At 41.5% G+C, this 24,797-nt stretch overlaps 1 protein-coding gene across 1 annotated transcript in view; it reads left to right on the top strand.

The window, feature by feature from the left end:
- LOC122564689 (ectonucleoside triphosphate diphosphohydrolase 8-like) overlaps nucleotides 1–24,797 on the top strand; it is a 98,321-nt gene that overhangs the window by 28,065 nt on the left and 45,459 nt on the right. Inside the window, exons 4-5 of the mRNA XM_087998661.1 lie at nucleotides 4,679–4,826; nucleotides 18,634–18,793. Coding sequence (XP_087854787.1) covers nucleotides 4,679–4,826; nucleotides 18,634–18,793 — 308 coding nt within the window. The remainder of the gene's footprint in view (nucleotides 1–4,678; nucleotides 4,827–18,633; nucleotides 18,794–24,797) is intronic.

The following is a 24,797-nucleotide window of genomic DNA, read 5'->3' as shown; positions in this document are numbered from 1 at the left end:
TCCCTCTCAATAGTGAAAACCGAGGCAAAGTGTTCATTTAGACCCCTCACTACATCTTTTGACTCCACACACACTTTGCCACTGTGGTCCATAATGGGCCCTACTCTTTCCTTTGTTATCCTGTACATAACTGAGAATTGTTCTTTATTTTTAACTGCCAATACCCATTCATGTCTCCTTTTAGTTCTAATAATCTCTTTTTTAAATGTCCCTTTGCACATTCTATATTGCTCTGGGTCCTCTGCTGTTTTGAGCCCTTCGCATCTGCTGTAAGCCTTCCTTTATCTTGTAATCCAATGTTGTCTTTTTCTTATTAGCCAGAGTGGGTGGCTTAGTGGTTAGTACTGCTGCCTCACTGTGCCAGGAACCCAGATTTGATTCCACCCTCAGGTGACTGTCTGTGTGGAGTCTGCACATGCTCCCTGCATCTGCATTGGTTCCCTCTGAGTATTCGGGTTTAATCCAACATCCAAAGATGTGCAGGCTACATGGATTAGCCATGGGAAACCCAAGTACGGAGTACAGAGGTGTGCCTAGGTCAGATGTTTTTCAGATGTTGGACTCCATAGGCAGAATTGTCTGCTTCCACACCACAGGGATTCAATGATAAATGGTCCCATCTTCTTCTTTATTGGAATATGTTGGTCCTGACTTGAGGTCAAAATGATGTCCTTATCCACATTAAGTTTCATCACCTCTATGCTCATTGACCGAGATCCATTCTCTCAAGTTGAAAATTCTCATCTTGATTTTAAGTCCCTCCAGAGCCACATCCGTCCTCTGTAATTTTCATGAATGATTCTGTAATCTTTTTCAGCCCTCCATCCATTGAGGTACCTGTGCTCCTCTCATTCTTACCTGTTGTGCATACAGAGTTTAATCCCATCACCATTGGTTGCTGTGACTTCAGCTGCCTAGACTCCAAGACATGAAATTCTGTCCCTAAATCCATCTGCTTCTCGACTTCCCTTCCTCTGCTGTAAGGCACTCTTTCAAAACCTACTCTTTGACTGAGTGTTTGGTTGTAATATCTTCTTCTATGGTCCAGTGCCACATTTTGTCTGATACTACCTCCCTGGAGTGCCATGGGATACTTTATTGCATTACTTTATTGCATTTATTGATATAAATGCAAGTTATGTTGCATGGTGTGAAATATATATAACTGTCCACACACACTGAACATAAAAGCTAAATGTTACATGTAATATTTTCAAGTGCTCTTTGTTCATGTTGCTGTGTTGTGTTATGCTGTTATAAAGAGCTATGTTGTTAATTTTCCCACCCATTGAGAAAGATGGCAAATATTCTCCATAATTGTGCCAAGTAGATAATCTATGCACTGGCACAGACACACATCGTGATCTCTGGTTCCTTAGAATTTACTAACATTATTTACTTTAAATTTTGATGCATAGGATTTTCTAGATCTATGGTTATCTATCCATATCATCATTTGAGTTGACATTGAAAAGATCTAGGTCTCTGACCTTATAGAAGGATAACTAGACATGGTCTTTTCCCTAGGTAAGGGGAGTCCAGACCTAGAGGGCTTAGGGTGAGAGAGAAAAGATTTAAAAGGGACCTAAGGGACAATTTTTTCATGCAAAATGTGGTGCATCTCCAGAATGAGCTGCCAGAGGAAGTGGTGGAGACTGGTACAATTGCAACATTTAAAAGGGATATGGATGGGTACATTAATAGGAAGGGTTTAGAGGGAGATGGGCCAAGTACTGGCAAATAGGACTAGATTAAATTAGATTAGATTCCCTACAGTATGGAAACAGGCCCTTCAGGGATAGCCAGTCGGCATGGACGAGTTAGACCGAAGGGTTCGTTTCCGTGCTCTACATCTCTATGACTTTAAACAGTGTCCTCTCTGTTGCACTCTATATATGTAGCTTGGGCATGTTGTATTGGTTCCCCATAAGACCAACGAGGAACAAGAGGATCTTTTCTCACATGATGTGTGTGTCACTGAATAGGCCAGCATTTTTCGCCCATCCATGAGCCCCCAAAGCAACTAGTAAAAGAAAAGAATGGAGCAATGAGTAAAAAGTGTTTGCCCGTCCCTGGATCTGAAAACACCCCATGCTTCTGCTACCCTGGAAACCATCCTGCACTGTGAGACCCTCACAATCTGGCTGCTTTCCTCTTTCAGAGGAAAGATTAGATTCCCTACAGTGTGGAAACAGGTCCTTCAGCCCAACAAGTCCACACTGACCCTCCGAAGAGCAACCCACCCAGTCCCATTCCCCTACATTTACCCCTGACTAACCCATGGAACACTATGGGCAATTTAGCATGGCCAATTCACCTAACCTGCACATTTTTGGACTGTGGGAGGAAACCAGAGCACCCGGAGGAAACCCACGCAGACACGGGGAGTACAGTTGCCCAAGGCAGGAATTGAACCCAGGTCCTTGGCGCTGTGAGGCAGCAATGCTAACCACTGAGCCACCGTGCCTCATAAAAGGCTGCAAAAAAGGGTTTTGGATTTTAGTTTTGAGTTGGTGTTGGGGAATGAGTTGGGTTAAGGTAGATTATTTTAAAATAAGACAGGATCTGACCAAAAAAGACTAAGAACAGCTACTCGAAGTTAAATCTACTGCAGAATGGTGAAGACGTTTCAAAAGGTATTAAGGGGAATACAGGCCCATGTTCGTATGTCCCATTTGGAATGAACACATGCCCAGAGAATCCTGGATGTCTAGGAATTTTGAGGACTGGCTAAAAAGAAGAGAGATACATTTAGCAGGTATAAAGGGAGCAAAACAATAAAGGCCCAAAAGAAGTATATGGGTAAACAAAGAAAGCAATTAGGACAATAAATGAGGCATGAGAAAACATGTGGGGGGGGGGGAGGGGTCAACATTAGGAAGAATTCCAAGACATTCGACAAGTATATCAAGGGAAGAGAATAACCAGTGAAAGAGCAGGGCCTATTAGGTACCGAGTGAGCAATCTGTGCATGAAGCTGGAGGATATCGGGAGACTGTTGAATGAGTACTTCACATCTGTCTTTACTCAGGAGAAGGAAGATGTGAGCACAGAATTCAAGAAGGTGGATTGTAACATTTTTGAGCAGATTGATCTAAGAATCAAGGAGATAACGGAGCATTTTAGTGGATTTAAAAGTGGAAAAATCCGCAGCTCCAGATGAGTTGAAAGCAAAGCTGCAATGGGAGATCAGGGATTAAATGACTGACCCAATTTTTTTAAAACATCTGGACCCAGGGGAGGTGCCAGAGAACTGGAAGACAGCTGAAATAGTTACATTTCACAAGAAGAGTGGTAAAGATAGATCAGGGAATGATAGAACAATGAATCAAACATCAGTGGTAAGGAAACCATTGGAGAAAATAGTGAAGGAGAACATTAATCTCTATTTAGAGAGGCAAGATTTGATCAGGGATAATCAGCATTGCTTTGTCAGAGGGAGGCCATGCCTAAAGAAATCTGGTGAAATTTGTCATGCAGGTAATCAAGCGTTTGGATGAAGGTAGTGTAGTTGATATAGTTAATATGGATTTCAGCAAGACCTTTGACAAAGTCTCACATGGGAGATGGATAAAGAAGGTAAAAGCGCTTGGGATCCAAGGTAACTCAGCAAGTTGGATCAAAAATTGGCTTAGTGACAGGAGATGGAGGGTGGTGATAGAAGGTTGTTTAGGTGAATAGAAAGCAGCTATTTCCCTTAGTCAAAGGGGGACAAAATTTTAAAGTGAAAGGCAGGAAGTTTAAAGAGGATTTGAGGAAACACTTTATCCCTCAGAAGATGGTGGGGTCTGGAGTACCCTGCTTGGGAGGTTAGTTGAGGCAGGAAACCTCACAACCCTAAAAAGTACTTGGATGAGCAATCAAAATGTCATACCATTTAAAGCTATAGGTCTAGTGCAGAAAATTGGGATTGGTGGAGGTAGTAGTAGTTTTGGTCGTACTGGTTTGATGGGCCAGATGGCCCTTCTATACTGTATGATTCTATGATGGTTCTGGGTACATGTTTCGCTGCCAGAGTCCTGACTTCCATGGTTGCCCGTTTTGCAGGTGGAGAGGTAACTGTTATGCTTCCCCATTGGAATTCAGTTCAATATCTGACAACTTTGCATCTGGTTTCAGTCCTTTTGCACTGGTGACATGTGTCCTACAAATGTCACTTGCATTCACATGGGAACATAATAATTTTCCATTGCCGCACTCACAGAGGGGAATTGAAATGTTCGCAGAGGGGAGTTTTAACATAATATTACTGTGCTCACAGAGGGTATCTGTAACATTACATTACCATGTTCTCAGAGGGGATTTGTAATGTTATGTTACTGTGTTCGCAGGGGGATCAGTACATTATGTTCATTATGTGAATATTACATTATGTTCACAAAGGTGACATGGTGTCCGTGGAGGGGGTTTGCAATGTCATGCTGCTGTTGTTCACAGAGAGGATCTGTAACATTACATTATTGCATTCACAGAGGGGAATTGTAATGTTGTTTACTGTATTCAGAGAAGGGATCTGGAGCATTATGTTACTGTGTTCACAAAGTGGATTAATAACGTAATATTACTATGTTCACTAAGGAGATAAGTAATGTTGTTACTGTGCTCACATAGGTTGTTTGCAACATTATGTTACACTGCTCCTAGAAGAGGCTTGTAATGTTATTTTACGTGTTCACAGAGGGGATCTCCAGCTTTGCCAACGACCCAGCAAAGGCTGGCCAGTCACTCAGGCCGTGCTTAGACAAAATGCTAAAGTATATTCCACCAAAGGAATTCCAGGAAACCAACATCTATCTGGGTGCTACCGATGGCATGCGTTTACTCGAGTAAGGAAAATTCCAATGTTTATTGCACAATGTTTATTGTAAATTGAACAACTGGAAACATGGGTGATTTAATAATTTTGGTTAATAGGTGGAAATTGCCACTGGTGATTTGCTGATGGGAAAAAGTGTTTTGTAGCATATGGCAGCCTTTCTGGACATAAAATTTGCAACATTGATCTGTAAATTGAGGGGTTTTCAATTTGACATTTCAAGTGTTATTGTAGTAAAGGTTTGGAAAGAATTGTTGACTGTTTGCTATGCAATGCTGTGCAAATCTGTTTGAAGGTCAGGTGTGACCATGAAATTTTGATGCTAACCACCATTATTTGGACATCTGTAGGTTTAGCATCCATGTATTGATGAGGCATAACTATCCTTAATAGTGATGTGGTCATGGGTTTGGAAGGTGCTGTCAAAGGAGCCTTTGTGAATTTCTGCAATGCATCTTGTAGATAGTACACACTGTTATTCAGTCGATGGTGAAGGGAGTTATTGAATGATGTTTATTGAATGTGGTGCCAATCAAGTAGGCTGCTTTGTCCTGGATGGTGTCGAGCTTTTTGAGTGCTGTTGGAGCTGCACCCATCCAGGCAAGTGGAGAGAATTCCATCAGATTACTGTCTTGGGCCTTGTAGATGGTGAACAGGCTTTGGGGAGTCAGGAGGCGAACTAGCTGCCATGGTATTCCCAGCCTCTGACCTGCTTTTACAGCCACCATGTGAGTTTCTGGTCCTTAGCCACTCCAAGAATGTTGATATGGGGATTCAGTGATGATAATTTAAAAGGCAGTGATTAGATCATTTCTGATTAGAGATGACATTGATTGACATTGATGGAACACAAATGTTACTTGCCACTTGTCAGCCCTAACCTGGATATTGTCGAGGTTTTGTTGTATTTGAACAGGAACTGCTTCAGTATCTGAGGAGTCATGAACGGTGCTGAACATTGTGAAATCATCAGCAAACATCCCCACTTCTGTCCTTATCATGGCGGCAGGGAGGGGAGGGTCATTGATGAAGCAGCTGAAACTGGTTGGGTCTAGAAAACTACCCTGAAGAATTCGAGGGGAAAATCATTTTCCTCGTATCTCCTCTAGTTCTAGAATGCCTGCAGTGCTGAAAGAGGCCATTTGGCCCATCACATCTGCACCTACCCTCCAAATAGCATCCCACCCAGACACATCACCCATCCTATCCCTGCAACCCTGAATTTACCATGGCTAATCCACCTAGCTTACACATCCCTAAACACTATGTACAATTTAGCATAACCAATCCACCTAAACTGCAGATCTTTGGACTGTGCCAGGGAACCAGAACACCCAGAGGAAACCCACACAGACATGAGGAGAATGTGCAAACTCTGGACAGTCACCTGAGACTAGAAGTAAACATGTGTTCTTGGTGCTGTGAGGCAGCTTCTTACCTTCTCTGTTTCTTACCTTAAATCTACATCCTCGGGTTATTGATACCTCCATCAAGGGAAACAATTTCTTCCTATCTGCCCCTCATAATTTTGTTCATCTCAATCATGATCCCTCTTAATTGCCTCTGCTCTAAGGAAAACAAGCTTAGTCTCTTCATAACTGAAACTCTTGCAGCCTAGGCAACATCCTGATAAATCTCCTCTTCACCTTCTCCAGTACTATCACATCCCTCCAATAATATAGACTTCAGAAATGTACACAATATCACTGGCGTAACCAGCTTTTTGTACAGTTCCATCATACCCACCTACTATTCAACTCTATGCCTTGACTAATAAAACCATTTCTACCTCGCTATGTATGTTATCCACGATACTCTCAGATTTGCAGATGTTCCACAGTGTCGCCAGCCATCGCTCCAAAACCCAAGCTTCCAGGAACTGCAGTTGGAACCACTTCCTCCACACATGCTGGCTCCTAGCACTGGAAATGTGCCCAGCTTCCCATGATTTCGAGCTCCTTTGCCATGACTTACCCCAGTGGATTAAATCTTTAAAGGGCTTTTAAATAATATCAATTACTTTGCGACCCGTCTTCCCTTGATCTCATTGAAACAGAATACAGCCCTTACAAACTACCAACCAAAAAATATAGACTTTACAAACTATAAGCAATAATAGTAGTACAGATACTCGCTGCCTTTATTCACCCATGTATGGATTCTTCTTGCCCATGTCACTTTTGCATCCTGGCGTGACTTCAGGAGCTCAGCTTCCGGATTGAGCAACATCAAGGCTGGACTACAATTTGAAATTTTTCCCACTGTTCTACACAGCCGCTACTTTTCGTTTTCTCTTTGACATTCAGGACTCTGTACCTGTAAGGGTTCCTTAAAGTCACCATTTTAACTTATGCTCCAGATTCTCCAAGACCTTATGTTTCTATGAAAGAGCAGAAGTACTACCCATTGGAAGGACTGACCATCTCCTTCCTTTTTCACCTAAGTTCCTCTTTCGCTAAACTCCAGTCACACCCCAGTGCAGAAAAAGCAGCATTCTAATGCAGACAAGGCAGATTGTATAGACACATGCTATTATCCTGATTGTAGGTACAGCTTTCTTAAGCTACAATTATAAAATCAGAAGTCATTGTATTAAAGAGACTGTAGTAATGTGGATACAATATTTGTTGACTTTTAGGAAACAGAGAGTAAATAGTTTTTTTTTCAGCCCCTACAGAACCTTTATGCCAGGACAAGCACTAGAAGCCTGTGCTTTGGAACCTGTGCTCCAGAGTCAAGGGGACAGCGTGTGTCCATGTACCCAAACCAGAATTACAGTCTGTCCCTATAAAGCATATAGCCCAGTATCAGGATTTTAAGCTGTATCTATGGAAGCAATATTCCAGAGTTAGGATTATCATTGGTGTGCTGGAACATATAGCCCCAGAGATTAGAGAACATAAAACAGTACAACAGAACAGGCCCTTCACCCAACCATGATGCTATTCTAGATTAATCCCATCTGCCTCTAATATATGCCTGTTCATGTATCTGTGTAAATGCCATTAAACTTGGCGACCATTTCTGCTTCTACCACCTCCCTTGACAGCATGCTCCAGGCACCTACTACCCTCTGTGCAAAACAAAACTTAACTCCCACATCTCCTTTAAACTAGCCCCCACTCACCCTGGGAAACAGACTCCAATTATCCACCCTAACCATGCCCATCATAATTGTATATACTTCTATAAGGTTGACCCTCAGCCTCTGACACTTTAGCGAAACAATCCATGCTAGCCCAACCTCTCCTTATAGCTCACACAGTCCAATCCAGGCAACTTCCTGGTAAACCTCCTCTGCACCCTCTCCAAAGCCTCCACATCCTTCCTAAAGTGTGGCAACAAGAACTGGGCACAATACTCAAAATGTGGCCTGACCAAAGCTGCAATGTGACTAGCCAACTTTAATACTCAATTTTCCAACCGATGAAGGCAAGTACGCCATACGTCTTCTTTAATCACCTTATCCACTTGCATTGCCATTTTCAGGGAACTATGGACTTAGACTCTTAGATCCTTCTATATATTAATGCTCCTAAGGGTCTAGCCATTTACAGTATACGTTCCTCTTGTATGTAACCTCTCAAAATGCACCACCTCACTTTTGTGCCTATTAAACCTATAGCCCAGAACTAGGATTGTATTCTGTGTTAATGGAAACTGTATTGCAGAACCAAGATTGTAGCCTGGAGATCAGAGTCAAAAAGTGTGGTGCTGGTTTTGACTCCAGGGGACCTGTAGCCCATTCAGGATTGAATATGGAAACTGCGCCATAGGGCCAGGATCATATCCTGTTCCTATGAAACCCCTGTGGCACAGAACCAGGATGATAGCCTATGCCTACAGTACCCGCACCCCAGGAGCAGAAGAATCACAGATTGGTTACAGAACAGAAGGAAGTCTTTTGGCACATTGTGCCTACACCATCTCTTCATCATTACCATGCGTCAATCTCCTGCTTCCATCCCTACACCATTTCTGTTTAAATAATCATCCAATGTCCTCTCGAATTCCTCAATTGAATCCACCATATTTCTAGGCAGTACATTCTACACTCTTGCTACTCACCGAGTGACAACTTTTTTTCTCACATCACCCTTGCTTCTTTTACATGTCACTTTAAATCAATGCCATCTTATTGTTGTCCCTTTTATGAGTAGGAACAGCTTCACACTATCTAGTCTGTCTAATCTCTCATGATTTTGAAAACCTACATCAAATCTTTTCTTCAAGGACAACAGTCCTACATTAGTCATAGAAAATCATTGGATCAAAAAAAGACACTTCAACCCCATCATGTCCACATTAGTCAAAAACAACTACTTAACTATTCTAAACTCCATTAGCTCTCCATGAGTTTCTCTCTCTCTATGGCAGTTGCTCTCTGACCAATTTTCAAAATGTTTGCATTCTTATTCCCCCAACATCAGATCATCTGATTGGTTCAATTTTGGCAAAACAATAAATTCAAACTCGATCGGGTTTTATTTTCCTTCGGCATAATTTAAACTGATTGGTTAAATTCAAGTTGTTGTCAAAACAACAACCAAAACTCAGGGATCCATTTCACAGTCAAATGTTACATATTTTAAATTTCCCATTACACTCTAGAACTGCCATCTTGTCAGTTACACAGATGCTTGTGAGCTCTTAAACTCAAGGGCTTGTATACCCTTGAGTTTCGAAGATTGAGAGGGGATCTGATTGAGACGTATAAGATTATGAAAGGATTGGACACTCTGGCAGTAGGAAACATATTTCCACTGATGGGTGAGTGCTGAACCAGAGGACACAGCTTAAAAATACGGGGTAGACCATTTAGGACAGAGCTCAGGAGAAACTTTTTCACCCAGAGAGTGGTGGCTGTGTGGAATGCTCTGCCCCAGAGGGCAGTGGAGGCCCACTCTCTGGATTCATTTAAGAAAGAGTTGGATAGAGCTCTCCAAGATAGTGGAATCAAGGGTTATGGAGATAAGGCAGGAACAGGATACTGATTAGGAATGATCAGCCATGATTATATTGAATGGCGGTGCAGGCTCAAAGGGCTGAATGGCCTACTCCTGCACCTATTGTCTATTGTCTATTATTTCAGAACAGCATTCTTTCTCTCTTAAAGGTACAGTACTTGCCTTCAAGTTCATAACACCTCACCCCTTAAGAAAAAAACTGAACCATCATAATGAGAAGATAGCTTCATTTTTTTTCTAATTCTTAATCCCATTGTAATGAAATACATATGTCATTAATCTAAGTTATACTTTTCATATTAATTCTGCACATGTATATGGCATTGGAATCAGTCAAATCTTATCTACATTTTTTCCTTTAAATCTGCGATAACGGATCTGCTATCACATATTTATGACTCACAAAATGTACAATTTAAAAATTAAAAGTCTGTAACATAACACTCCAACAAAATAGTCTCATACTTTAGTCTTTAACTCTTTCCAAGAATGTCAGAGGATTGTGGTTCATGTACACATCAGTCTCCAACAATTGTTTGTCACGTAAACATTAAAATGTTGTAAGGCCAGTACCAAATTCAATAATTCTTTTCAATGGTAGAGTATTTTGTCTGATGGGTGTTGAGTTTCTTTGAAAAGTAGCCAATTGGCCATTCAATTCCATCATCATCTTCTTGTAGCAGTACAGCTCCAACTCCTATATCACCAGCATCAATTGCAAACTTTGAAGGGTTTCAAAAAATGTGGCATAGCTAAAAGAGGTGCGATTAACATCGTGCTTTTAAATTCTCAAATGCCTCCTGACATTGTTTTGTCTACCAAAATTATGTGTTCTTCGTTAGTAAGTCTGACGATGCCACCACGCCACCAAGGTTTGGAACAAACTTCCGGTACAATTCGCTTAGTCCTAAAAATCGAAGCGCCTTTTTCTTCGAGGATGGTCATGGAAATTCCTCGATGCCCTTCGTCTTCATGTTCCTTGGGGTCAACCTTCCATGTTCTTTGTTATGTCCCAAGAATGTCACCTCTTCCTTCACAAATTCTGTTTTCTTTGAGCTAGTTACCAGTTTTGCTTCAAGAGGAAGAAGGCCGAGGAGGCAAGGTTCAGACAGGGCACTAGAAGGTTACAAGGTAGCCAGGTAGGAACTGCAGAATGGACTGAGGAGAGCTAGAATTGGGCATGAAAGGTCTTTAGGATTAAGAAAAACCCAGCATTGTACACATACGTGAGAAACAAGAGGATGGCCAGAGTGAGGGTAGGGCTGATTGGGGATAGTGGAGGCAACTTGTACCTGGAGTTGGAGGAGGCAGGGGAGGTCCTTAATGAATACTTTGCTTCAGTATTTACTCATGGGAGGGACCTTGTCGTTTGTGAGGACAGCATTAAACAGACTGATGTGCTCAAACAGATTGATGTTAAGAAGGACGATGTGCTGAAAATTTTGAAAAAATAAGGATACATCCCTGAGTGAGATGGGATATACCCAGGATGACGACAGAAAGCGAGAGAAGAGATTGCTGCACCTTTGGTGATGATTTTTGCATCCTCACTGCTGACTGGAGTTGTGTTAGATGATTAGAGAGTGGCAAATGTTATTCCCTTGTTCAAGAAAGGGAATAGGGATAATCCTGGGAAAGACAGATCAGTCAGTCTTACATCTGCAGTGGGCAAAGTATTAGAGAGGATTCTGAAAGACAGAATTTATGTTATTTGGAAAATCATAGCTTGATTAGAGATAGGCAGCATGGCTTTGTGAGGGGCAGGTCATGCCTCACAAAACTTATTGAATTATTTGAGGATGTGACAAAACACATTGATAAAGGTAGATTAGTGGATGTGGTGTATATGGATTTTAGCAAGGTGTTTGACAAGGTTCCCCATGGTAGGCTGATTCAGAAAGTAAGGAGGCATGGGATACAGGGAAATTTAGCTGGCTGGATACAGAATTTGCTGGCCCATTGAAGACAGAAGGTGGCAATAGATGGAAAGCATTTAGCCTGGAGCTCAGTGACCAGTGGTGTTCCGCAAGGATTTGTTCTGGGAACTCTGCTCTTTGTGATTTTATAAACGACTCGGATGAGGAAGATGAAGGATGGGCTAGTCAGTTTGCCGATGACACGAAGATTGATCAAGTGATGGATAGTGTGGAGGGCTGTTGTAGGTTGCAATGGTACATTGACAGGATGCAGAGTTGGGCTGGTTAGTGGCAAATGGAGATCAACCTGGAAAAGTGTGAAGCGATTCATTTTGGAAGTTTGATTTTGAATGCAGATTACAGGATTAATGGCAGGATTCTTGGCAGTGTGGAGGAACAGAGGGATCTTGGGAGTTCATGTCCACGGAGCCCTCAGAGTTGCCACCCACTTTGACAGGGTTGTGAAGAAGGCATATGGTGTGAAGGCTTTCGTTAGCAGAGGGATTGCGTTTAAAAGCTGTGAGGTTATGCTGCAGCTCTATAGAGCCCTTGTGAGAATACACTTGGAATATTGTGTTCAGCTCTGGTTCCTTATTATAGGAAAGTTGTGGAAACTTCAGAGAGGGTGCAAAAGAGATTTGCCAGGATGCTGCCTCGACTGGAGGGCCTGTCTTAAGAAGAAAGGTTGAGAGAGCTTGGACTTTTTGCATTGGAGTAAAGAAGGATGAGAGGCAATTTGATAGAGGTATACAAAATGATGAGGCATAGATAGAGAAAATAGTCAGAGACTTTTTACCAGGACAGAAATGGCTATCACAAAGGGATTTAAGTGATTGGAGGAAGGTTTAGGGGAGATGTCAGAGGTTGGTTCTTTACACAGACATTGGTGGAATACATTGCCAGTGGTGGTAGTAGAGTCAGATACATCAGGAACATTTAAGCAACTCTTGGACAGGCACATGGATGATGGTAAATTGAAGGTATGTAAGTCAGCTAGTTTGATCTTAGAGTAGGATAGGGGTTGGCATAACATCAAGGGCCGAAGGGCCTGTACTGTGCTGTACTGTTCTATGTTCTATGTAATCATTCAAAGAGGTCTGCCAATTGTACCATGTGATCTTTCCATGACTTACTCCAATAAACTGCCCAACTTGTTAATCTGGCCACAACCCCGTTCATGAGTCTTTGAAATGTGGCTGGTGCATTCTTCATTCCAAAGTTTGGAGGAGGGGAATCACTTTGAATTGATTTGGCCTTTTAAGGTTACAAATCCAGAAACTTCTTTCGCTTTCTCTGATAATTGTAACTGCCAATAACCACACAGTAACTCCAACTTTATGATGTAAGCGGATTGACCAACTTTCTCTATACAGTCCTCCAATCTTGGTATTGGATAAGAGTTCGATTTTGTTATGGCATTGAATTTCCGATTGTCCACAAAACGTCATTGAGTCCCGTCAGGTTTGTGAACTAACACGATCGGCGAACTCCGCTAACTCTGACTCGGTTTGATATCTTCATTGAGCATCACATTCACTTCCTTCTGGACCTGTGTGGCTTTGTGAGGATTAAGCCTGTAGGGGTGTTGTTTTATTGGAACAACATTCTCTGCTTCCACCTTGTGTCACCATATGCCCTCATACTGCTGCAACAAACCTTTCAACTCAGTTCTTTGCTGCTGAGGCAGCTAACTCACTAACCTATCACACTCTTCAAGGACTTCCTCATTCTTTAACGTATTAAGAGGCACATCAAAATCCATGACACCTGGATTTTATTCATCACTCTGTGGGACAGTAACTAATACCTGTTTCTCCAGTTCCCTGTTTCTATAGTAAGATTTCAACATATTCATATGATATAGCTGATAGTCTTTTTCTATGCAGCATCTTTAACAGATAGTTTATCTAACTCGACTTTTTCTCAATTTGATAGGGACCACTAAACATGGCTTTGAAGGGATCTCCTATCACTGGTAACAGTACTAATACATCAACCCCATGGGAAAATGTCCAAATTTTAGAGTTTTTTTTTTAATCTGCTACCTGCTTCATTCTATGCTGGGTCCTCCTCAAGTGCTGTTCATCTAACTCACCTGTCTGATTTAATCTTTCCCCCACCTCAGATATATAGTCCAACTGTGAGATCTCCATTTCATTAATTATTTTGAAAAGTCTTCTTACTTCATGTCCAAATCTTAACTCAAAGGGGGTAAACTGAGTGGATTCATTTGGGGCATCTCTAATGGTAAATAATATAAATGGGATAGTTCTGACAGTACGCGCTTAACTTGGTCTTCAGGGTCTGATGCCACCTTTCCAGAGGTCCCTGGTTGATTTAAAGTGCTGTATGCCTAAGCTATCCATGACTTCCTTAAACAGCCTCACTGTAAAATTAGACCCTTAGTCTGGCAGAATCTCTCTGGGTAGCCCATACCAGGTAAAGAAAGCTACTAATGCCTCTACCACCCTTTTTGCCTTAATATTTCATAATGGAATTGCTTCTAAAACCTGATAGACACATCCATTATGGTTAGAAAATACTGGTTCCCACTTTTAGTTTTAGGGAGAGGATCTACACAAACAATTATGACCTGCGTGAAAAGTTCTTTGAATGTGGGAATTAGTAACAAAGGTGCTGGTTTTATTACTGCCTGTGGCTTACCTACCAGTTAGCATATATGACATGTATGGCAAAATTCTGGGCCAATGGAAGTGCTTTTGTACCTTAGTCGGAGTCTTCCTCATACCTAGGTGACCTTCTACTGGTAATTCATGTGTTCCCCGTAATACTTCCTGTCCATATGCTACCAGCAACACAATCTGGTGCACTTCTGCCCATTTCTCCTCTGCACTAATCTGCCGTGGGCTCCATTTTCATCTTAGGATTCTATCTTAAGATGATAACGCTCTGACTCCTTTTCGGAGTATGCATCTATATGTATCTTTTACTGTCTCGTTTTTCTGTTGTAAGTCCATTAGCCTTTCAGGACTAAACCCCTCTGCCTGCCTGGTCAGGTTTTTCCTGCACCATTACATCAAACAGGGTGTCCGCTAACTGAACCTCAACTCCTTTGTCTTTCTCTTTAATTTTTGCTTCTGGTGTGACTCATGACAGAGGGATCCTGTTACTGCACAGTCTGGAAAAATCCAGGACATTTTTTTTCTTTTAACTCCTGAGTTCCCTGGTCTTCCTTTGGCTTCTCCACAACAATGGTGTCACTCCCACTTTTGATCCTGCTAAATCATTCCCAAGGACAAACTGGATTCTTGGAACTGACACTCTGTCAATCACTCCCACTGTTACTTCCCCAGTCTTGAGTTGGATCTCCAATCTGATCTTACACAGGGAAACATTAAATTTCTGTCCATCCACTTCACAAATTACATCTCTGTCAGGTCGCAAGTCAGAGAGAATGCAAATACTTTCATCTCTTACTATTAGAAACTGATTAGCTTCCGTGTCTCTCGAAATTGTAACTTCTTTCCCTTCTCCCCTGTTCTTCCTGAGTAAACTTTACCCACAGAGGCGAAGTCTTTATAGAAATCGGGTATTAACTCCATACCCAGCCCCTGCCTAGGCTCTGCACTCTCCTGCAGCTCCTTGACTTTTCTTGGGTTTTCCTTTACTATTTCCACTAATGCCACTGGCTTAGCCTCTTTCTCCACATCATTTCCCACAGTGCATTTCTTCAATAACCAGCACTGTGACTTAGTGTGTCCCACCTTATCACAATGGAAACACCTGAGGCTTTTCACCTCCTTTTCACCCCCAGGGGCTCCTTTTCTCACCTATGTCAAAATATTGCCAGTGTTCTCTACTTTGTTTTTGTACTGAAGGATCTCCCCTTCTCCCAATTTCTATCCCTCACAGAATGAAATTCCTTTTGGAAGCTAATTTCATCTTATGCACAAATGCATAGTCATCTGTCATCTCTGCCACTCTTCTCAATTCTTGAACTTCCTGTTCATCCACATGTTCTTATCATCTCTGGAAGTAAGTTTTTAAAGTCCTCCAGCAGAATAATCTCTCTTAGAATCCCATATACCTTATCTATTTTTAAGGCCCGCATCCATCTATTAAAATTACTTAACATACATCTGACCTGGTTCCTTCTTTATGAACCGCTGTCTGTAAGCTTCTGGTACTAATTCATTGGCACTCAAAATAACCTTTCCTACATCTGCATAATTTCTGGACCCCTCATCTGACAGCACTGCAAATACCTCACCAGCTCGGCCTACCTACTTACCTACAAGTTCTCTGGTCACTCCATCTGCCTGGCCAATTTTTCAGATGAAATAATGACTTCAACATCTTTCTCATCAAAATGTGGCAGTGTTTTAACATATTTGTATACATCCCTTCATCTCCATCCTGTTAATTTGACTTTCCTGACTAATTTGCAACTTCTGAAGTTCCAATTCTCCCTCCCTTTCTCTTTCGTCTTTCTCTTTTGATTTGCGTACCTAAGAACCTTTTCTCCCTTTTTCCTCTCTCACTTTCTTCTCGCTCTCTTTTCCTTGCGTTATCTTCTAACTCAATTTTCCTCAATTGTAATTTAAGTTTTTCTAAAGCGACTGCACATGTCTGTTTCCCTGACAAATCTAAGTACTTGACCAACTCCATTACGATTTCAGCTTTCCTCTTGTCTCTGGTTAAATCTAATTCTAACCTATTTGCTAATTGTTAAGGTATATCCTTCTCTCTCTTTCTAAACTTTTTTGCAAATTTGGGAAGCATCTTCAAACTCTCGAACCTTTTTAGCAATCCTAAGAGCCATTTCCCTCACTTTTAATTTAACCAACCACAAGTAACCAAAAGTAAACAAATTTTCTCAATCAGTTTTACTTAAAGATCTAGGACTCTAATCACCAAGTGTTTAAATTTGCTGGAATCTTTTGTACCCCAAATCAGTTCAAATCTGACCAAATCTGTCCAAAGCTCAGACTGGATTTGTCTAAACCTGTCCAAATCTTGGACATGAGCCCCTAGATTCCTGTGTTAATCAAACCAAATGCCTACCCTCATAATCTATTAAAATATGAGTGACAGAGAACTCCCAAATTCCACTCTTTAAAGAAAATAACATCAATTTATTTTCTAATGCTAAAAGTGAACATTAAACAAAAACTATTCACAAATCTAAGCCACCTTTCTGTTAACTGCTTACTATCGCTCTCCAACTCTACAACAATATGTTGTTGTAATAAGACACTTCTTAAAATTACATCAACTTAATTTCAAAACCACTATCTCTGTCTTCTTCTGTGTCTTCACTCTTCTTGCTTATGACCTCCCTGGGTCATCTTCCTTCTTTTTACTGCGAGCATGTTTCGCATGAAAAGCATCCTTTGATACACAGTGTTTTCTAATTTCTTTGACAGAAAGATGCTATATTGGTGGTTTGCTCTCTTTCTCTAAGGCAGTTGCTCTCTGACCAATTTTCAAAATGTCTGCATTCTTACAACCTAAACATCAGAATGTGTCATTGGTTCAATATTGGCAAACCAAAAAATTCAAACTAGATTGGGTTTTACTATCCCAGGCCATAATTTAAACTGGTTTAATTCGAATTGTTGTCAAAACAGCAACCAAAACTCGGGTATCCATTTCACAGCCAAACATAACATTTTTATATTTTCCAGCACACTCTGAGACTGCCATCTAATCATATACACAGGTGCTTGTAAGTTTTCAGTTCAGACTGAATGCTCTCTTTTAAAAGTAAGTACACACCTTCAACTTCATGACATAGTATTTGGTCCATAGCTGTGGCACCACAAGTGCATGTCCGAATACCTCAGATATTGTGAGGATTTCTTCCTCTGTAGATATGTTATGCTCATCTACATATCTCTTCAAAAAATTCAATCAAGCTGGTCAGACCAGTATTGCAGGACCATGATAATCATCATCAGGATCCAATAGCATATGTTCAAGAGACATCTCATCACCACCTTTTCAAGGGCACATAGGAACAGCCTGTAAATTCTGGTCCAGTCAGTGATTCCCAAGTCCCATTACTGCACTGAAGTAATAGCTATGATTCTGGACCTGATACAGGTTCCTATTGTACAGACTATCATTTTAGTGCTGAGCATCACGTTCCACCTGCTGGTAAAATGTAAAATGCTGGTCCTGGGATAAAGGCTGTATTGGCATAGGCTATGATCCTGGTCCAGGGTTAGTTGCCATAGGAATAGGCTGTAATCCTGGTTTTGGGGTAAAGGTTCCATTTGCAAAGGCTATATCCCTGATCCTGGTCCTGGTCTACAGGCTATAATCCTGGTCCTGGGTTATAGGTTTCATAATCGCAGGCTATCAGTCTGGTCATTGGCTGTAGGTTCCATTAGCGTCAATGATAATCCTTCTCCTGCGATAACAGGAGAACAGACTCTTTGAACCAAACAGTTTATGCCGACCCATGTTCCCAAACTAAACTAATCTCATCTGTCTGTGTTTGGCTCATATCCCTCCAAGCCTTTCTTATTCATGTACTTATCCAAATGTCCTTCAAACTTTGTAACTGTACCCACATCCACCATTTCCTCTGGCAGTTCATTCCTTAGGTTCTACAGGTACACACAGTAATCCTGGTTCTGGGCTACAGATTTCATAGGCACAGGCAATAATCCTGGTTCGTAGCCAAATTATTCACAAATGTATGTGTCTTTGCTGAACCTGGCATAATGGGTTATAGGCAATGAACATAGGTCTGGGCTATAGGCTCCATAGGCAGAGAATATCATCCATATCCAAAAACACGGGATCTCATCCTGGCACTGGGATATAAATTCTATGGTCACAATCTTAGCATGTTCTCTGCAACACAGCCTCAATATCTAGGAGAATATGAAATAGTGAGAAATTTCTGATTTCTATCAAATGAGGTGAGCATAATTTAATAATCTTATTTGGTCTTGTTACACAGATTGCAAAACCGGTCACAGTCCCGGATAATTCTTGATGTAGTTCAGAAAACTATTCAATCCTACCCATTTCATTTTTGCGAGGCTTGGATTCTCACAGGAGCACAGGAGGGAGCCTTTGGATGGATCACTGTGAACTATCTTCTGAAATCCTTCCTCCAGGTGGGAAACTGGAAACTTTGTTTTTATTGATTCACAGGATGAGAGCATCACTGGCTAGACCAGCATTATTGTCCAGAGGGCAGTTAAGAGTCAACCACATTGTTGTGGGTCTGGAGTCACATGGAGACCAGACCGAGTAAGAATGTCAACTTCCTTCCCAAAGGACATTAGTGAGTCAGATGGGATTTTCCCAACAATCGACAATGGATTCATGGTCATTACTAGATTCTTAATTCCAGATATTTATTGAATTCAAATTCCACCATCTGCTGGTGATGGTGAGATGCAAATCCAGGTCCCCAGAACATTAACAGTCCAGCGATAATGCCACTAAGACATCGCTGCCTCTTACATGAGATAGGTATACCTGATATGCACATGCAGGACTAACTGAGACACAGAGATCGGCAGCATAGAAAAAGACCTTATGACCTGTCAGCCTTAGCCAGAGACTTTTCCCCAGGGCAGGATTCACTGGCACGAGGGGCCATAGTTTTAAGATATGAGGAGAAAGATATAGAGGGATGTCAGAGGTAGGTTCTTTATGCAGAGAGTTGTGAATGCATGGAATGCATTGCCAGCGGTGATGGTGGAAGCAGAATCATTAGGGACATTTAAGAGACTGCTGGACATACACATGGACAGCAGTGAATTGAAGGGTGCATAGGTTAGGTTATTTTATTTTACATTTGGATTAATCCTCGGCACAACATCGTGAGCCGAAGGGCTTGTTCTGTGCTGTATTTTTCTATGTTCTACGTTCTAAAAACAGCCGCCTAACTTTTCTAATCCCAACTTCCATTGTTTGGCTCATAGCCATGTATGCCTTGGCATTGAAAATTCACATCTGAATACTTTTTAAATGTCTATCTCTCCCACTCTTACCAGATGCCCACCATGCTTTTGTTGAAAACAAATTTTCATCATATCACCTCTAACCCTCCTCCCAGACATTAAAATTATGCCCCGGGTCATTGATTCCTCCAAAACAGAGAAAAAGGTTTGTCTTATCTGGCCTATTTATGCACCTCATAAATTTTCACATGTCAATCATGCCTCCCCCTCATTTCCCTACTCCAAGGAAATAAACACCAGTATGTAAACTCCTTCTGCATCATTAAAACTCCCCAGCCCACACAACATAGTGGTAAATCTTCTCTGCCACCGTCACCATTGCTATCACACCCCTCTTATAATATGAATATCAGAACTGCACACATCACCCCATCCGTGGTCTAACCAACACTTTATACAGAACAAGGAACAATACAGCACAGGAACAGGCCCTTCGGCCCTCCAAGCCTACGCTGACACTTTTTGCCCTTCCATACTAAAACTGTCTTTGCTTCCAGGATCCATGTCCCTCTATTCCCTTCCTATTCATGTTTCCGGCTGTTTCGTGAATGCTGCAATTGTGTCTGCTTCTATCTCCTCCTCTGGTAGCACATTTAAGGCACTTACCACCCTCTGTGTGAAAACCTGCGCACCTTACTCTTCACTTTTAAACTCCTCCCACACCCATGCCAAGATCTTGAACCTGTGTCCCCTGGTAACTGACCCCTCTACCCTGGGAAAAAGCCTCATACTTTCCACTCAATCCATACCATTCACAATTTTTAAAAAATAGAATCCTGACCTTGTGGAAACAGGCCATTTGACCCAACAACTCCACATTGACCCTCTGAACAGTAACCCACACACACCCATTCCCCTACTACTCTACTAATACCCCTAACCTACATATCCCTGAATACTATGGGCAATTTAGCATGGCCAATTCACCTCCACATTTTTGGAAACCTGAGCAGACACAGGCAGAATGTGCAAACACCAAACACACATTCACTTAAAACGGGAATTGAACCCTGGTCCCTGACGTTGTGAGGCAGCAGTGCCAACCACTGAGCCACCATGCTCCGCCTCCTTCTAAACATCTATCAGGTCACCCCTCAATCTCCTGGTTTCAGTGAAAACAAACCCAGTCTATCCAACCTTTCTTCATAGCTAAAATCCCCATACCAGGCAACATTTCTTTACCCTCTCCAAAGCATCCTTCTGGTAGCATAGTGACCAGAACTGTAGGCAATATTCCAAGTGTGTCAAAACGTGTGGTGCTGGAAAAACACAGCCAGTCAGGTAGTATCTGAGGAGCAGGAGAGTCAATGTTTTGAGCACACACACTTCACCAAGTGTGGCCTAACTAAAGTTCTATCAAGCTGCAGCAAAGCTTACCTGTCTTTATACTCAGTTCTCCTTCCAATGAGGACAAGCATGCAATAAGCCTTTTTTACTCCCATATCTACCTGCGCTGCCACCTTCAGTGATCCGTGAACTTGCACATCCAGATCCCTCTGTATATCAGTACTCCTAAGGCTTCTACCATTCACTATATAATTTCCACCTGCATCTTCCAAAATGCATCACCTCACATTTGTCCAGATTAAATGCCATCTGCCATTTTTCTGCCCGTGCCTCCAACTGATTTATATCCTGCCGTATCCTCTGACAATCATCCTCATTATCCGCAATTCTGTATATCTTTGTTTAATCTGCAAACTTACTAATGAACACATTTTCCACCGAATCATTTATGTAGACCACGAACAGTGGAGGTTCCAACACTGTCACAACCTTCCACTCCAAAACGCATCCTTCCATCACTACCCTCTGTCTGCAATGATTAAACCAGTTCTATATCCATCTTGCCAGTGCACATCTGATACCATGTGACTTCAGCTTTTGTAACTAAAGCTTTTGTCAAAGGCTTTCCTGAAGTCCATGTAGATATCACCATTTTCCCTTAATCATCTTCATCACCTCCTCAAAAAACTCAGCCGAATTAGTGAAGCACGACCTCTCCAGCACACGACCATGCAGTCTATCGCGAATAAGACCATTTGCTCCTAAATGCATACAGATCTTGTTCCTGAGAATCTTTTCCAGTAATTTCCCTACCACTGACGTGAGACTCACAGGCCTGTAAATTTCCTGGATTATCCCTGGTATCCTTCTTAAACATTGGGATAACATCAGTTACTCTCCAGTCCTCTGGAACCTTAACCATAGCCAAAGAGGATGCAAAGATGTCTGTCAATGCTGCAACAATCTGTTCTCTTGCCTCCCTCAATATTCTGGGATAGATCCCATCAGGACCTGGGGACTTATCTACCTTAATACTATTTAAGACACACCTCTTCCTTTTTAATAGCAACTTGGCTCAGAAATTTGACAATCCCTTCCCTGAGATCATCCTCCACCAATTCCTTCTCTTTGGTGAATATCAACACAAAGGACCTCACTGAAATCTTCGGGCTCCAACCATAGATTCTCTCCTTTGTCCTTAAGTGGGCCAACCTTTTCCCTGGCTCCGTTTTACTTTTTATCTTTATATAAAATGTCTTGGATTCTTCTTAATTCTGTTTGCTAATTACTTTTCATGACCCCTTTAAGCCTTCTAATTCCTTGTTTAAGTTATTTCCCACTTTCCTTATATACTTCTATGGCATTGTCAGTTCCCATTCTTCTGGACCTTATTTTTGTTTCCTTTTATTTTAGACCAAGGTCATGACATCCCTGGTCACCCAAGGTTCACAGAACTTGCCACACCTTTCCTTCATTCTCACAGGAACATATTGCTCCTGAACATTTATCAACTGCCATTTGAAATACTTCCACGTGTCCAATATGGGTTTACCCTCAACAGTCGCCTTCACTCAACATTCTCCAGTTTCTGCCTAATATTGTTATGGTTTGCCTTCCCTCAATTTAACACCTTCACCCAAGGATTCCGTGAGTTTCTTAAAACTCACGTTATTATGCTCCCCCAGATCAAATGAAGTTAAGTTTTAAAAGGAACTAATTTAACCAGGCTGTCCTGATTTAATAAAAGAGTGAATTAGTTCAGTTACAAAACACAACAGGAAATAATGACACAACACCCATATACACAGATTAGAAATGAGAACTGAGTCCCAAAAATGTTAAAGCCTCTGTGGGTCATTTGGAAGACGAATTAAGGTATCAATTCCGGTGGATGTTAACAGTAGCACTGATGTTGGTAGTTGAATGTCAAGTTTGAGATTCTTTGCTTTGTAAGTTGATTAACATTTCTGAAGGGTCACTGGACCCAAAACATTAACTTTGATTTCTCTTCACAGATGCTGCCAGACCTGCTGAGCTTTTCCAGCTTCTATTTTTGTTTAAAATTTCTTTGTCCTGGTTCATTTCAACATTGGCTAAATTTTCTATTCTTTACCTGCAGTGCAGGGGTGTTTTAGTGGCTGTTCTCAGAGCTATGACCTTCACAGCATACTAGTCCACACATTTGGACATTAATAAACACATACCAGAGTTGAAGCTTTTAACATTTAATCTTTGTCCCTGCAAAAAATACAAACATGTCACTCACCCAGATGCTGTCTTTTATTAATAATCATGTTCATAGATTTATAGAAACTCTACAGTGCAGATAGAAGCCATTCAGCCCATCAAGCCTCACTGACCCTCTGAAGAGCATCCCAGTCGGACCTGGCCCCTCAACCTTTCCCCTTTTCCCTGCATTTGCCATGGCTAATCCACCTAGCCTATACATCCCTGGACACTACAGGACAACTTAGCATAGCTAAGCCACCAAACCAGCACTGTGGGAGCTAACCAGGGCACCCGGTAGAAATTCACGCAGACACTGGGAGAACAAGTAAACTCCACGCAGACAGTCACCCAAGGTTGGAATTAAATCTGGTGTGAGGAACTGTGAGGCAGCTGTGCTAAATACTGTGCCACTGTGTTGCCCATGAATTAATGACCAGAAAAAGAATATTTACAAAGTTAATCACAGAGGATTACACTTCACTTTGCAGCCCATTTCTTCAATTTGTAAGTATTTGAAGTCATTTTGGATGTATTTTTTATAAAAATAACATGTTGTAATTAAAGTTCAATATAAGTGACCCTGGTTATGATTTGTGGTCTTCACAATAGCCTCCATTGCATTGTGTGACACAATCTTACTAAGTGGGATAGAGTCAAAACATATCTAGCAAACTCGGCAGCATCTTTGTCATCACAAAATGGAACAAATTAGAGGAAACATACAACACCATCAACAATATCCTGACAGGCATCAAATTCACAAAAGAGGAGGAGAACAACGACAGACTCCCATTCCTAGTCGTAACAGTTGAGCGTACAGTTAACGGGGAGCTTCAAACCAACATCTATAGAAAAACAACAAACATGGACCAAATACGTAACTTCAGAAGCAATCATCCCAACACCCACAAACGGAGCTGCATCAAGACATTATTTCAATGAGCTACATCACACTGCAGCACCCAAGAACTACAAACAGCAGAAAAAAATTCTATACAACGTTTTCAAGAAAAATGTGTACCCAATAAACACAATCCACTGATTCCACAGAAACAAGCAGATACAACGCAACCAATAACTATAGCCACATTACCTTACATCAAAGACATATCAGAAATGACTTCCAGACTACTCAGACCCCTTGGCATCATGTAGCCGACAAGACTACCAACACACTTAAACAGCGACGAATGAACCTAAAGGATCTATTAGATATTACCACAAAACTAGCATCATTTACAAGATACCATGCAAGAACTACAAAACACTACATCGGATAAACTAGCAGGAAACTTGCCACCAGGATGCATGAACACCAACTGGCCACCAAAAGACATGAACCACTATCACTAGTTCATATACATAAAGACACCACTTTGACTAGGACAACACACACATCCTAGTACATGCGAAACAAAGACATGCACGAGAATTCTTAGAGGGATGGCATTCTAACCAGAACTCCATCTGTAAACACATCAATTGAGACCCTATCTACCTTCCCTTGGAAAAGAGAATCATGACCCACCTTAAGAAACCAAGACCTAGAAACAGAGAGTTGGGGCATACCACCAGCGCTTCACCAGAACTCTCACTGATGATGTTACCTAGTATGGTGACGAACTGTCTGAAA

This window comes from Chiloscyllium plagiosum, unplaced genomic scaffold (assembly GCF_037043375.1).
Source record: "Chiloscyllium plagiosum isolate Xiang-an unplaced genomic scaffold, Cpla_swu_hap1 HiC_scaffold_21, whole genome shotgun sequence".
Lineage (NCBI taxonomy): Eukaryota > Metazoa > Chordata > Chondrichthyes > Orectolobiformes > Hemiscylliidae > Chiloscyllium > Chiloscyllium plagiosum.
This window is presented reverse-complemented; position numbering and strand designations above follow the sequence as displayed.